The sequence below is a fragment of the Rhinopithecus roxellana genome, chromosome 14, assembly GCF_007565055.1.
Source record: "Rhinopithecus roxellana isolate Shanxi Qingling chromosome 14, ASM756505v1, whole genome shotgun sequence".
Taxonomy (NCBI): Eukaryota; Metazoa; Chordata; class Mammalia; order Primates; family Cercopithecidae; genus Rhinopithecus; species Rhinopithecus roxellana.
Genome location: NC_044562.1, coordinates 87941504 through 87955578, shown reverse-complemented (window position 1 = coordinate 87955578; position 14075 = coordinate 87941504). Strand labels below are relative to the sequence as shown.

Below are 14075 nucleotides of genomic sequence, written 5' to 3'. Positions count from 1 at the left end.
GTGTCCCAGTGTGAGAGTTAACTTGGAAAATGTAAATATATTTATTTGGGTTCATTTTCCACATGCCTCTCATAGTGTGAGTGTGAGAGCATCATTAAAGATAACAATTATATTTTTTTATTTTAAATGGCCCCTATTATAAGTGATTTGGTCTTTGGTCTTTAGAAAAAAAAAAAATGAGAGAAAGAAAATTGTTAAAGTAAAAATAAAATGGCCCCTAAACAAAAGACCACTATTTCATTTATTCTCAGTTGAAGAAATGGCCATCTGTTCAACACTCTATTTTATGCATTATTTATATGTATTATAGAATTTTTGGCTCAAAATAAACTGTTCCACATTTTCTGGAAGATTTAAAAGATTTTAAGGTGTAATTTTAACTCTGCACAGTTTTCTCTTGAGTTTAGATCTCACTTTCTGGCCCTTCTTTCTCACTCCCCATCAAAGATGTGCCTCAACTATATATGGTAAGAAGTGAAAGGAACATAAGTGGTTGATGGAGAGGAGAGTATGGTAATTAGAGAAAGCAGCAAGGTCAAAGTTATTATTTTTTTTTTTTTAAGAAATCTGTGGGTAATATGAAGGAAAATTTGAAGATGCTGGGAAGACAGCTAATAAAGGTGAAAGTAGTACTACCCCTAATATGGACAGGATTATTTTTCTGATAAAAGTAGCAAAGGTATTTAAAGAACTTTTGTTAAGCGAAATAAGGTTATTTCCCTCTTTATCTACGGTTGTCCTTTAAAAGGTTTTTTATATATTTCTTTGTTTACAGCTTCAGAACTAGCAAAAACACCAAAAAAAAGTGTTTCATTCAGTTTGAAGAATGATCCTGAGATTATGATAAATGTTCCTCAAAGTAGCAAGGGTAAGACATTACATTGGTTCTTTGAAAAGAGTTTTCATAGTTGCTTCAAGATAGAGCATGTTACTTTTTCCCTTGTTTGTGAATTTTTATATATTTTCTTCTTTTCTATTGTGAAAATTCATTCAACAAAATGCAATTAATATTTCAACTCATGTAGCTTAGTATACTCGTGTTTAGCAGTCAATAAGAGGGAAAAATATCTCTGCTAACTGAAGTTGTGCAAATTGACAGGGCTAACCAGAAATAGTCTTTAAGTCCTGTTGTCATTTGCTTGAGTTAGCCAATTATTTATAGAAGATTTGACTTTGGGAAGTACTATATGAAATAAGGCGTTTGGAGTTTGGAAGTCTTACAGATTGTGGAGCGGCTATTTTTGAATGATCCCTTCTAACTAGATTAAAAAGTGTACATTGTGTTTCTCTTTATTTATATTTTTCTTTTGGATTTTGAACACTAATGTCACTTGCCGATATTTCTATTTTTTCATTTTTTAGAGATGGAATCTCGCTATGTTGCCCAGGCTGAAGTGCATTGGCTATTCACGGGCACAATTACAGCACACTATTAAAGCCTTGAACTCCTGGGCTCAAGTGATCCTCTAGCCTCAGCCTCTCATGTAACAGGGCCTATAAGCACCATTGTATCTGGCTCTATTGTACTTTTTTTTTTTTTTTTTTGAGGAGTCTCACTCTGTCACCTAGGCTGGAGTACAGTGGTGTGATCATGGCTCATTGCAGCCTCTGCCTTCCGGGTTCAAGCAATTCTCCTGCCTCATACTCCCGAGTAGCTGGGATTACAGGCCCCTGCCTCCACACCCAGCTAATTTTTGTATTTTTAGTAGAAATGAGGTTTCACCCTGTAGGTCAGGCTGTTTTCTAACTCCTGACCTCAAGCGATCCTCCTGCCTTGGCCTCCCAAAGTGCTGGGATTACAGGCGTGAGCCACTGCTCCTGGACAGTTGTACCTTTCAATAATCAAAATTTAAAAGGACTCCATTTTTTTTGTTAGAACGCTACAGAAATGCAGGAAGTAGCTGTTAATAATGTGAGTGATCATGAAATGAATAGTGATAATCCTCCGGTGGAGAGGGAATTAATTTATAATTCAGTAATAATGTGGTAGCTTCTATGTACAAGCTGCAGCTTTGCTTTCTTTTTTTTTTTTTTTTTTTTTTTTTAATTTTTAATTTTTTGAATAGACACAGGATCACGCTATGTTGCCCAGGCTGGTTTTGAACTCCTAGCCTCAAGCAGTCTTCCTGCCTTGCCTCCCAAAGTGCTGGGATTACAGGTGTGAGCCACCATGCCTGGAAACTTTACTTTTGATGAAACTAGACCACAATGAAAAGTAAAAGTGTCCATAGTAAGTCATGGCTTTTTGTTTCATTCTTTAGGCCATTCTGCTTCAGACAAGGTTCAGCCGAAGGTAAGTGATTGACTAAAAAGCAAAAGCCTTAGTGTTACAAAGTAAGACATGATGAAAAATCATCAGAAATTCGATGAAAATTTGTCAGAAATTCAATGAAAAAATTGATCTCTTAATTTATATAGTGCTTTGTAATTTACAGATATTTGGCAGTTAAATATCTTAACTTATGGATGGAGAATTGGAGGTTCAGAGAGGTGAAGTGACTTGTGTGAGTTCACTTGACTGGAAGGAGAACAGCTAGAAAATGAAGCCAGGCCTCCCAGACCCAACTGTTACGCTTTTTCTGCTGTGTGTAGCAGCCCTGAAAATTTTGGGGGTTTTGCTTTTATATGTCATGTTCTATTTCATTTGCAGGAGGAAGGGGGCAGTGTCGTGCAGTCTGATCCCAAGATGCATTAGATCCATTATTCTATCCTTTTATAATTTACATTTAAAAACTTAGGCTGGCTTAGGCAAATCCATTTCAGAGTAATTAAAAGGAATTGACAATTTTTAACTCCTCCTTTGTGGGGTTTTTTCTTTGTTTGTTTGTTTTTGAGATGGAGTCTTACTCTGTCGCCCAGGCTGGAGTACAGTGGTGGCAATCTCGGCTCACTGAAACCTCCACCTCCCAGGTTCAAGTGATTCTTATGCGTCAGCCTTCTGAGTAGCTGGGATTACAGGTGCGCACCACCACACCTGGCTAATTTTTGTATTTTTAGTAGAGGCAAGGCTTCACCATGTTGGCCAGGCTGGTCTTGAACTCCTGACCTCAAGTGATCCACCACGCCTGGCCTCCTTTGTGTTTCTGTGGTATAATTTTCTCATTATGCCTTTTCAAGTGGTGAGTGTTCCATGAAAGGGCCATATATGCAAAGCATCCCCCAAATGCCAAAGAAGCCAAGAAACCAAAGGACAAGGCAGACAAGTTTAGTTTGTCAGTAAGGGTATTTTATTAGAGACAGGAGCATGGTCTCGGGCAGCCACAAGACAGGTAGCTCTCTTCACTGTTACTCCCCAGAGCCACGGCTTACATAGCATAAGGAAAGGGTATACATGTTCCAGCAAGATAATTAAAGGCAACCCTCTTTAATTGTCAAGACAGCAAGAATGCTATATGCATTGTAGCCAGTAATTTGTGTGATAATATCAAGGTTGACATGTTCTTTCACAGAAGACAGTAAATAAAGTAGGAATCAGGAGGCATTCATGAGTCTGGGGCTAATCAGAAGTTAACGTGATGGATTAGCATCCAAGATGGAGTCACTTTTGCCTCCACAGTCAGTATAGAGTACAGGCTGGAGTACAGTGGTGGCGATCTCAGCTCACTGAAACCTCCACCTCCTGGGTTCAAGTGATTCTTATGCGTCATTTAAGGCCATGCTTATGGCCTGTGCAGGAATGTCCTATTTAGACAAGTCTATGTATGGGATTAGACATGCCAGAATTTCAATTGTCTTTAATAATGCTTTTTTCCTATATTATTTCGTGTGTGTTGTATCACTATAAAAGGAAAAAAAGCTCATTGCCATAATCCAATCAAGAATTTATTCTTTCTCAAGTTATAGATTATAACCCATTAGTAGATATTGTCAGCTCTCCCAAAAGACCAGGAAAACCTGTTGATGAAACAAAGCTACCTATTACAATAAGAGACAACATCGTTGTGACAGAATCTTAGTGTACTGCCTTAGAAAAGCAAGTTCAAGAGAAAATATGTATAGGGCTTGGGGATCCTGAGCTCAAGTGGCTTAAGGCAGGTTTTTCAAGATGGTAAACTGATTGGTATTGGGCAGAATTGGGGCATGATATTTTAGGATTGGTAGACACAATGAAGATCGTGTCTTAAAGTGTATCTTGATAACTAAACTGTTGATAAGATAAGCTGTTTGCCCTGGGAGTAATCTGTTGTCCTGATGGGAGAATAGTTAGCCCAAATGAGCAAACTGTCAAGAGAGATTAGTTTGCAGAAATTTTCTATAGCAAGTAGGGAAATTATTTATTAGTCTTGTCTTTTTGAGCAGGAATTTTCTGCAGTGGTTATTTTGACACTGGTGTGAATTCTCAGACTTAAGCTGTGTAGATATATATAAGTTATCTCAATACTCAATCTTGAAATCAGTTTAATAGGACATAAACTGCATTTTTAACAAATGAAGTAGAACAGAATTTTAAATTTATGTTTTATAATTTTTTTGGTTTATATATATACATGTACTGGGTCAAGATGATAAAATGTAAAAATTTTTGAGGATCTTGATCAAAAAAGTTTGAGACATACTGTAATTCCATCGGTAAGGGATTAGCTCAGTTATTAGAGTACTATTCTTTTTTTTTTTTTTTTTTTTTTTTTTCCTGAGGCAGAGTTTCACTCTGTTGCCCAGGTTGGAGTCCAATGGCATGACCTCGGCTCAACACAACCTCCACCTCCCAGGTTCAAGCAGCTGTCCTGCCTCAGCCTCCCAAGTAGCTGGGATTACAGGTATGCACCAGCATGCCCAGCTAATTTTGTATTTTTAGTAGAGATGGGATTTCTCCATGTTGGTCAGGCTGGTCTCGCACTCCCGACCTCAGGTGATCTGCCTGCCTCTGCCTCCCAAAGTGCTGGGTTGAGCCACTGCGCCTGGCCTAGAGTACTATTCTTAATATCCCAAATCAGATTTTAATGACACCAACAATCTATCACAAGACAATAAACTTAAATTTTTTTTTGTCATATTTTCATGTTGACAAAATCACAGGGTACCTTAACTTTTTTATCAATACTGTTAGAAATTTACATGTATATAACAGTGCATATTTTAATGTGCTAACAATTTATGGTATTAAAGTATTCTATAAAAAAATTCTTTGTACTTCTATAAAAAGTTACAATTTTTTAATTGTAACAGAAATTTTTTTATTTCTGTTAAATTAAAAATTACAATTTTTAAATTTCTTACAGAAAGTAAGAAAGTGTAAATCTCTATTTCTCTCCTTAAAGAATGTAATACTTTAACACCAGTGAATTTCTAGCACATTAAAAGGCCCATTGCTATATACATAGGAGTGCCCATTCCCTTTCATACTTACGATTGCTACGTAATACTATCTTTTAAAAAAATACTCTATTGGGCTGGGCACGGTGGGTCACGCCCATAATCCCAGTACTTTGGGAGGCTAATGTGGGCAGTTCACTTGAGTTCAGGAGTTTTGAGACCAGCCTGGCCAATATGGTGAAACCCTGTCTCTGCTAAAAATACAAAAATTAGCTGGGCGTGGTGGCACACGCCTATAATCACAGCTACTTGGGAGTCTGAGGCAGAAGAATGGTTTGAACCCAGGAGGCAGAGGTTGCAGTGAGGTGGAGTGAGCCGAAATCACGCCACTACACTCCAGCTTGGGTGATACAACAAGACTCTGTCTCAGAAAAAAAAATATATATGTGTGTGTGTGTGTATATATATATATGTTCTACTAATCTGATAGGTGGAAGTAGTTCAAAAGGCTGATATACTCATATTTTTTCTGTACATAATAGAAGTATATACATACTTTACAAATGATACAGAATTCAATTTCTAGAATCACTCTAGTAATCCTTTGGAATTTGTTTCTTTTGTTATACCCTTGTTTTGTTCCAAATAATTCATTTGTCGTTATCTTCTAGTTCTAGGAAGTAAGCTCATCTAGCTCTAATGCAGTCTATTGAAAGCAAAATATTTTTCTTTTCTAGCCTCTTTCACTCAGATCAGTCATTAACTTCCATGTTGTTATTTAATGCTTTTCCTGTTTTTAAACAGAACAATGACAAAAGTGAATTTCTGTCAACAGCACCTCGTAGTCTAAGAAAAAGATTAATAGGTACGTATTTCTTTTTACATGACATTTTTATAAAAAGCAACATCTAAACAACAGGCAATGATGGTTAAGTATATAGGTTCTAGACTTAGACTGCTTGGTGTTTTGAATCTTTGGCTTTTAGCTGCAACGCTTAGCACCATGTCTTTCACATTGTGGTCAGTGTATATTGAAGTCAGCTAAAAGGTCTTTCCAAAGAAATAACATGCCTTTTAAGATAGTTTTGAGACAGTTTGGAAAGTATTCTATTGATTTATTTGGAAATTTTATAATGAAATAATATTAAATATTCGTAGTTGTACTGAATGCTAAACAAAATCAAGTAAACAGACATGGCTCCTGCCTTCTAGGAAATTAAAAATCGTTTCAGATTTTTGAATATTTAACTTTGGGGCAAATGACTGGACCTTTATATATCAGGAAAATGTCAACACCTTTCATATTGTTGACCCTTGAACAGAGTAGTATTAGCCAACATTGTTAAATTCAGCCTAACATCAGGGCTTCATACTTCATAGCCCTTTCTTTTCAAGGTACGGATTTCATAGAATTGTTAAAACTGTATTTTTAATCACCATAAAATTGGTAATGCTAAATGATTGGTATATTAAAGCAGTAAAAGGTCTGTATAGTTGTGATTGTTATTTCATGTCAGCTATATCCCATGTCTTGTGTTTTCTCCTTATCCCAAAGATGGGTTGTTTTTTAGAGAGACGGTGAACTTCCCTCTTCCTTCTTAATCACCACAAAACATGTATACCTACATGGAGGAAGCATACATGTAAAGAAGATAGAGACACTTTCTGGTACCTGCCACCACTTCTAAGCTGTGCATATACCATGAGCAGCAGTCAATGCACATCTGAATCTGCTAAGCTATATGTGCTTACAAAATCAAGCCTTTTTTTTTGTTTTTTTAATATTTACATTTGTTACATGCTGACTTGGGATAATCCTCTGCAGTATAAAGTTTTTTCACTCATATTTTGTAAGTTAGCTTTTAAAAACAGTTTTATGCCTGTTGATTGTGAAACTGGCTTTATTCTTATTTAATAAGTGTAAAATTAGCTATATTATTTCTGGGGAGTTGTACGGGTGGGGTTGTGGTTTGTCTAAAAAGATGATTCTTGAATCAACTCTGGGATGGTGTATGTGTATGTATTAGTAATAATTATAATCATAAGTACCATTTATTGAGTGCTGTATTAGTTAGAATGACATTGTCAATAGGCAGCAACAGAAAATTCTATAATGGTAGTTTAAGCCATAGACATTTAGGTACCTTACATCAAAACAAATATGGAGATGCAAGTTCCATGGTTGATGTGACTCAACAGTGTCATTAAGGACCCAGATTGTTCCTATCTTTTTACTCTGCCACCAGCATTTTTCATCTTGAGGTTTGATACTTCATGTTGCAAAATGGCTTTCATAGCTTTAAACGATGGGTATAAATAGGGGTTTTTCTTACATAATTGATGAAAATCTTTCCCAGAACTGCCAGCTATTCTCCCTCAATTCATTGGTCCAGGGGTCACATTGTCAACCATAGTTGGAGCAGAGGCTGGGAAAGCAGGTACCTAGAAGAAAAAGGCAGTTACCATGAATCATCCCCTAGGATGGGGCACATTGCCGTATTTTGCAAAACTGGAGTTCTGTTAGCAAGGAAGAGGGAAGGAGAACGGTGTTAACAATTTCTATCACAGTTCCTGAGTGTCAGGCATTATTAGTGGCTTTATATACATTTCAGTGTAATCTTCCTAATGATTTATTAAACTATGTACTATTAATTTGATAAATAAACTGGTACTGAGAGAATTTATTAATTAGCTCTGGTGAAATCATGAGCAGGTAATGACAAAACCAGAATTCAGACTCTTACTTCAGAGCCCCCACTCTTTCCTTTATGTAACCACAATGCCTCTCTTGTCAAACCATGAAATTGTCCAAATTGCTATTTTTCCCCCCACAGTTCCAAGGTCTCATTCTGACAGTGAAAGCGAATATTCTGCTTCCAACTCAGAGGATGATGAAGGAGTTGCACAGGAACATGAAGAGGACACTAATGCAGTCATATTCAGCCAAAAGATTCCAGCTCAGAATAGAGTAGTTTCAGCTCCTGTTTGCAAAGAAATACCTTCTAAGAGAATGAAAAGAGATAAAACAGTAAGTGAAGAGAGAGACTTTAACCTTAAAGAAAAATTGTGTAATATCTCAAAGATAGGCTACCCGAAGAGATCCACATCTCTCAAAATAATATTTTTTCATCACTTTTCTATATTTTCTCAGCCTTCCAAATAAATTCCCACATATATCAGTTTCTACTTCTTGACTTTCTGTTCTGGCCTGTCTACATATTCATGAATTAATACCATAGTATATGCTAAATAGTACATCTTAAAAGTGACATCTCAATTCCATTGTATAAAAATGAACTTTTTGCCGGGCGCGGTGGCTCAAGCCTGTAATCCCAGCACTTTGGGAGGCCGAGACGGGCGGATCACGAGGTCAGGAGTTCGAGACCATCCTGGCTAACACGGTGAAACCCCGTCTCTACTAAAAAATACAAAAAGCTAGCCGGGCGAGGTGGCTGGCGCCTGTAGTCCCAGCTACTCGGGAGGCTGAGGCAGGAGAATGGCATAAACCCGGGAGGCGGAGCTTGCAGTGAGCTGAGATCCGGCCACTGCACTCCAGCCCGGGCGACAGCAAGACTCGGTCTCAAAAAAAAAAAAAAATGAACTTTTTAGGCCAGGCATGGTGGCTCATGCCTGTAATCCCAGCACTTTGGGAGGCCAAGGCGGGTGGATCACCTGAGGTCAGGAGTTTGAGACCAGCCTGGCCAACATGGTGAAACCCCATCTCTACTAAAAACACAAAAATTAGCCAGGTGTGGTGGTGTGTGCCTGTAATCCCAGCTACCTGGGAGGCTGAGGCAGGAGAATTGCTGGAACCCAGGAGGCGGAGACTGCAGTGAGCCGAGATCATGCCATTGCACTCTAGCCTGGGCAATAAGAGTGAAACTCTGTCTCAAAAATAAATAAATAAATAATTTTTAAAATATGCTGTAGGATTAGAATGAAAAATAACAAAAAGAAAAAACAACTTTTAAGTAAATATTGATTGGACAGTTGGAGGCATGAGTTCTCAGTGTATCTTGTTTTTGTACCATTGTTGATGTATTTAAGTCAGTGTAATGAATGATGTGGCTAGGGACCCATGCTGAGTCATTTGGAAGAATACTGCTGGCACCCTGGTTTTAGAAAAGGCTAATTATCCTGGTGCTGTGTCTAAAGGTTCAGAGCAATTGAGGAGCCTACTGCTTAAATAGCTTTCTGTCCCTTCCTTACCACCCTAGAGTTTAGTCCTGCCCAAAATAAGAAGAACAAATAGTGTGAGAAGAAAATTCCATTTGACTGGAATAGTAGGCAAGTTTTTTGATTTGTTTGTGGTTCTTTTTTTTCTTTTATTACCTTGCAGTTGATTTCCTCCTCATTTTCACAGTACTTCAGCTATACTAATATTAAAGAATTTGCTAAGACTATTTGAGGCCAGGCATCATGCCTGTTATCCCAGCACTTGGGGAGAGCAAGGTGGGAGGATTGCTTGAGGCCAGGAGTTTGAAACCAGCCTGGATAACGTAAGACCCTGTCTCTGCAAAAAAAAAAATTTAAAAAATTAGTCAGGTGTAGTGGTGCATGCCTGCCTTCCCATCTACTTGGAAGGCTGAGGTGGGAGGATCCCTTGTGCCCAGGAGGTTGGGGGTACAGTGAGCCGTATTTGCACTGCTACACTCCAGCCTGGGTGACAGAGTGAGACCCTTCCTCAATAAAGAAAGGAAAAAGAAAAAAGATTTACTTGAGGAGAAACAAAGATCTTGATATGTAAAATCATCTCTCTTTTTTTAGTCTAAATGGAAATTACATATTGTAACTTAGGAATCATTTTTAGGAACAGACTACTACTTCACCTAGTCATTTCTTTAACTTATATGATCCTAGTAATTACTCAGTTTTATTACTGAAATTAAATATGCTTGGCCTTAACTGGTACTGTTGCTTTAAAAAGACTACCAAGTAAAGAATTTCACATGTCCTATTTTACATTAATATTACTGTCTACTTTTGATATAAGACATATCTGAAGCTACTAAGGACTGACTACTCTGTTCACTTTCAGAGTGACTTAGTAGAAGAGTATTTTGAAGCTCACAGCAGTTCAAAAGTTTTAACCTCAGATAGAACGCTGCAGAAGCTAAGGAGAGCTAAACTGGATCAGGTATGTTGCAAGGAATGTTACTTCTAAATTTTTTTTTACTCTGTCCTGAAAAATATGCTACATAAGCAACAGATTTGAAAAGTATACACAAGTAGAATTATTGTCCTGATCAAATGAAACACAAGTTAATGTGATTATTACTTCTTTTATTATACAAATAGTAAATAGGATGGGCACATGTGGCTCACACCTGTAATCTCAGCACCTTGGGAGGCCAAGGGAGGAGGATTACGTGAACACAGGAGTTCGAGACCAGCCTGGGCAACATAGGGAGACCTCGTTGTTACTAAAATCTAAAAAAAAAATAAATAATTTACTGGATTAGACTGTAATTATGCATTTTCCCCCTCTTATTTGTTTATTATTTCTTTAGGATCTGTGATAATCATCAGGGTCATAGTCCTTGATATCCATTTACCATTAATCTCTGTTATTCATTTAACCTATATGTATTTACTAAACCTCACACTGGTCATAAAACAGCGACTGCAACCTGACTTTCTCTCAGTTACAAACTTTGCAAAAAGTAGAGGATATTCTACTTGAGGATGTTATGGAAAACCTGCCCAGTGTGGTAACAAAATTACCATGTACTATGGTTCCAGTAGCTCATTTTACAGAAAAAAAAAAAAAAAAAAAAAACCATACAGTTATACTTGCTGGGATTTTACTTCTCTAAGAGAGGAGACAGAACCATCTGAGTGAGAAAATCTTTGCCAGTAGTAATTTCAATTGACAATCTAAGTCCTGGCTCATTGGTATTGAGACTCGGATCAGAGAATATAAGCAACGTGGGAGAAGGACACATGAGTCTAGGACTTCATCATACTTAGAGGCAAAAAGATCTCTAGGGGGATGAAAGAAACACCTGTCAGGGAGAGGAAAGCCTTTCTTTGATCGTAAACATAGCATAGCTAATCAATACAGTCTTCAGTAGCATGTGACAATAAGCATTTATTTTTCATGTCTGCAAGTCAGTCAGAGGTTGGCTGATCTAGGAGTTGCTCCATGTTTCTCTTCCTCATTGGACCAGCAAGCTAGCTGAGGCATGTTATCCTCATGACAACAGCAGAGGCATAAGAGAAAAAGTGGGAAAACACAGTCTGTTAAAGCCCAGGCTCAAAACTAGATTGCCAGTTCTGCCTCATTCTAGTACAGCTGGATATTGGGGTCGAAAGTGCAGCTTTCCATGAATATTAATTAAAGTTTGAAATGAGGCCGGGCACGGAGGCTCACGCCTGTAATACCAGCACTTTGGGAGGCCAAGGCGGGAGGATCACGAGGTCAGGAGTTTGAGACCAGCCTGCCCAACATGGCGAAACCCCATCTCTACTAAAACTACAAAAATTAGCCAGGCATGGTGGCATGTACCTGTAATCCCAGCTACTCAGAAGGCTGAGGCAGGAGAATCGCTTGAACCTGGGAGGTGGAGGTTGCAGTGAGCAACCTCCTGAAATGCCACTGCACTCCAGGCTGGGTGACAGAGCAAGACTCTGTCTCAAAAAAAAAAAGTTTGAAATGAAAGTACATACATGAGATAACATTCTAGAGTTCACACTCAAGTGTGAATATGATCAGATAATCCAGTGTAAATGACTGCTGGAAAAGATACTAGTGCTTTCTCTACTTTTTCAGGGCTCTGAACTCAGAAGAGATAAGAGAGTTTTTTTTTTTTTTAGTAACCTAGTTAACAATTTTACTTAAAGGTAGTCCTGTTTTGCTTTAACTGTGACTAAATAAACACTGTACAAGCCAGAGTACCTGAAATATTTATTGCAACTCTAATCTTCAGTATTTAAAGAATATTTTACTTGAAAGGTGGTGGAATCATGAAAACATGGTAGTGCCAGAGTGAAGACCCATGTGTAGCTTTTTGCTGGAGTTTTTATTTCAAAAAATGATCTCTGATTCATCAGCATGACCTTCCAAGTTTGGGGTACAGGGCAATGCACTTTCCTCAGTTTATTTATGTTATTGTTTTTAAAAATTTGCAATACATATCAAAGATAAAGGATTTGTTAGAAACAGCTTTTGGAAGAGGAGCAGTGATACAGATTTATTTTACTAATGATAATGGTAAGTAAATTATAAAGAACCTTTAATGTTTTCTGAGAATTAAATTAAAACCTTATTCTTGGAGTTTATAATCATTTAAATGGTTCTGGACAAAACTTACCAAATTCTTTGCTGTTATTACTAAAAAGAATGTTAACAGTTTTAAGAAAACAAATTATTTTTTAAGAATTGTGTTTATCAGTTGATACACTCATTGCCAAACCAGATTAAAGTAATATTCCAATTGGCTTCTTCTAAGCTCAACTTCTAAGGAAATTGTTTGGATTGATCTGCTATCTGTGGTTTGAGAATGACTTTTTTCCCCTCCTCCTTTTTTTTAAAGCAAACTTTGCGTAACTTATTGAGCAAAGTTTCCCCTTCCTTTTCTGCCGAACTTAAACAACTAAATCAACAGTATGAAAAATTATTTCATAAATGGATGCTGCAATTACAGTAAGTATTATCATTACAAGCCCTTGTAAAATAAAGAATAATACATATTTACATGAATATGTTAAAGTAAGTTAACATTTTTCTTTTTACAATGAGTTTGATATATTTAGTCATATATAAAAATAAATGTAAAAATAGACATTATGACTCATATAGAAATGTCACTTTATTGTATGACTCTTCCCAGAAATTCTACAGTTTTTAAGAAATTTGTGTTTATCAGACTTGACAGCCATTGATAAGATAAATAGCATTTCTTAGAATTATGTTACTGGTTTAAAAAACCTGTATATTTAATTTGTCAAGATAGATAAATATACCAATTAGATTTTAATCCAGTTTTCCACAGCATAGTTCTTTAAATGAAAGGATAATATTTACTTTAATCTTATGTATGTGTACTACAGACTTTCAGAATTTTATGAGCAGATTTGTTCTATAAGCATTAATTTACTATTTTAACATTATTTCCTAGAATTTTTTTCACTTTTATTATTTTCACACACCTCAGATTAAATTTTAAATTTCCATTAAAATGCCTAGAAGAATGAGTGAAATCAAAACATAGTATTTGCTTTTTATGATAATTACTTTTATCCTTGCAGTTAAAAAGACTTGAACATAAGGAAGTGCTTAAAATGTACACGAATGTGAATATACATGCACACTCACAGTTACATTGTCACTGAGGTAAATAAGAAGGTAGATCCATGGGCCAGGCACTGTGACCCATACCCATAATCCCAGTGCTTTGGGAGGCCAAGGCAGGAGGATTGCTTGAGCCCGGGGGTTTGAGAGACTCTGTCTCAAAAAAAAAAAGTTATGCTAGGAAGGGAAACTAATTATAGATCTGTGCATTATAAATTTGTAAGCTCTTCACTCTAATCCCATCCCTAGCCCATCATTATTTTTTTCTCCCAGTATGTCAACTTAGATAACTTAATTTGCTTTGCTTCTCAGGTGAGACCTTATAGTCAGCAAGTTGATTGGAACTGCTAGCTCTCTGAATTCCTTGCCTCTTTATTTCTGCTGCTTTGACCTTGTAATCTCTACCTTTGGAGGTTACCTCTTTTCTGTTCTTCCATTTCTAGGTTATCCTGCATTGCCAGAGAGCATCACATAAATACTGTTTCTGCTTGACCTTCGTAAACAGTCATGGAGTTGGACTTTAGCTTGA

General features: G+C 37.0%; 2 protein-coding genes across 3 annotated transcripts in view; one reads left to right on the top strand and one right to left on the bottom strand.

Annotated features, from left to right (window-relative positions):
- ORC2 (origin recognition complex subunit 2) overlaps positions 1-14075 on the top strand; it is a 62039-nt gene that overhangs the window by 28422 nt on the left and 19542 nt on the right. Inside the window, exons 6-11 of the mRNA XM_030916342.1 lie at positions 776-868; positions 2262-2293; positions 6058-6118; positions 8088-8281; positions 10292-10390; positions 12789-12898. Coding sequence (XP_030772202.1) covers positions 776-868; positions 2262-2293; positions 6058-6118; positions 8088-8281; positions 10292-10390; positions 12789-12898 — 589 coding nt within the window. The remainder of the gene's footprint in view (positions 1-775; positions 869-2261; positions 2294-6057; positions 6119-8087; positions 8282-10291; positions 10391-12788; positions 12899-14075) is intronic.
- NIF3L1 (NGG1 interacting factor 3 like 1) overlaps positions 7413-14075 on the bottom strand; it is a 47851-nt gene continuing 41188 nt past the window's right edge. The window contains exon 8 of one of the 2 annotated variants that reach the window (XM_030916347.1): positions 7413-7695. Coding sequence is in view for 1 of the 2 variants with exons in the window: in XM_030916349.1 (XP_030772209.1) it covers positions 7658-7695 (38 nt within the window). In the remaining variant the exon portion in view is untranslated. The remainder of the gene's footprint in view (positions 7696-14075) is intronic. The other variant, XM_030916349.1, reaches the window with a different exon arrangement.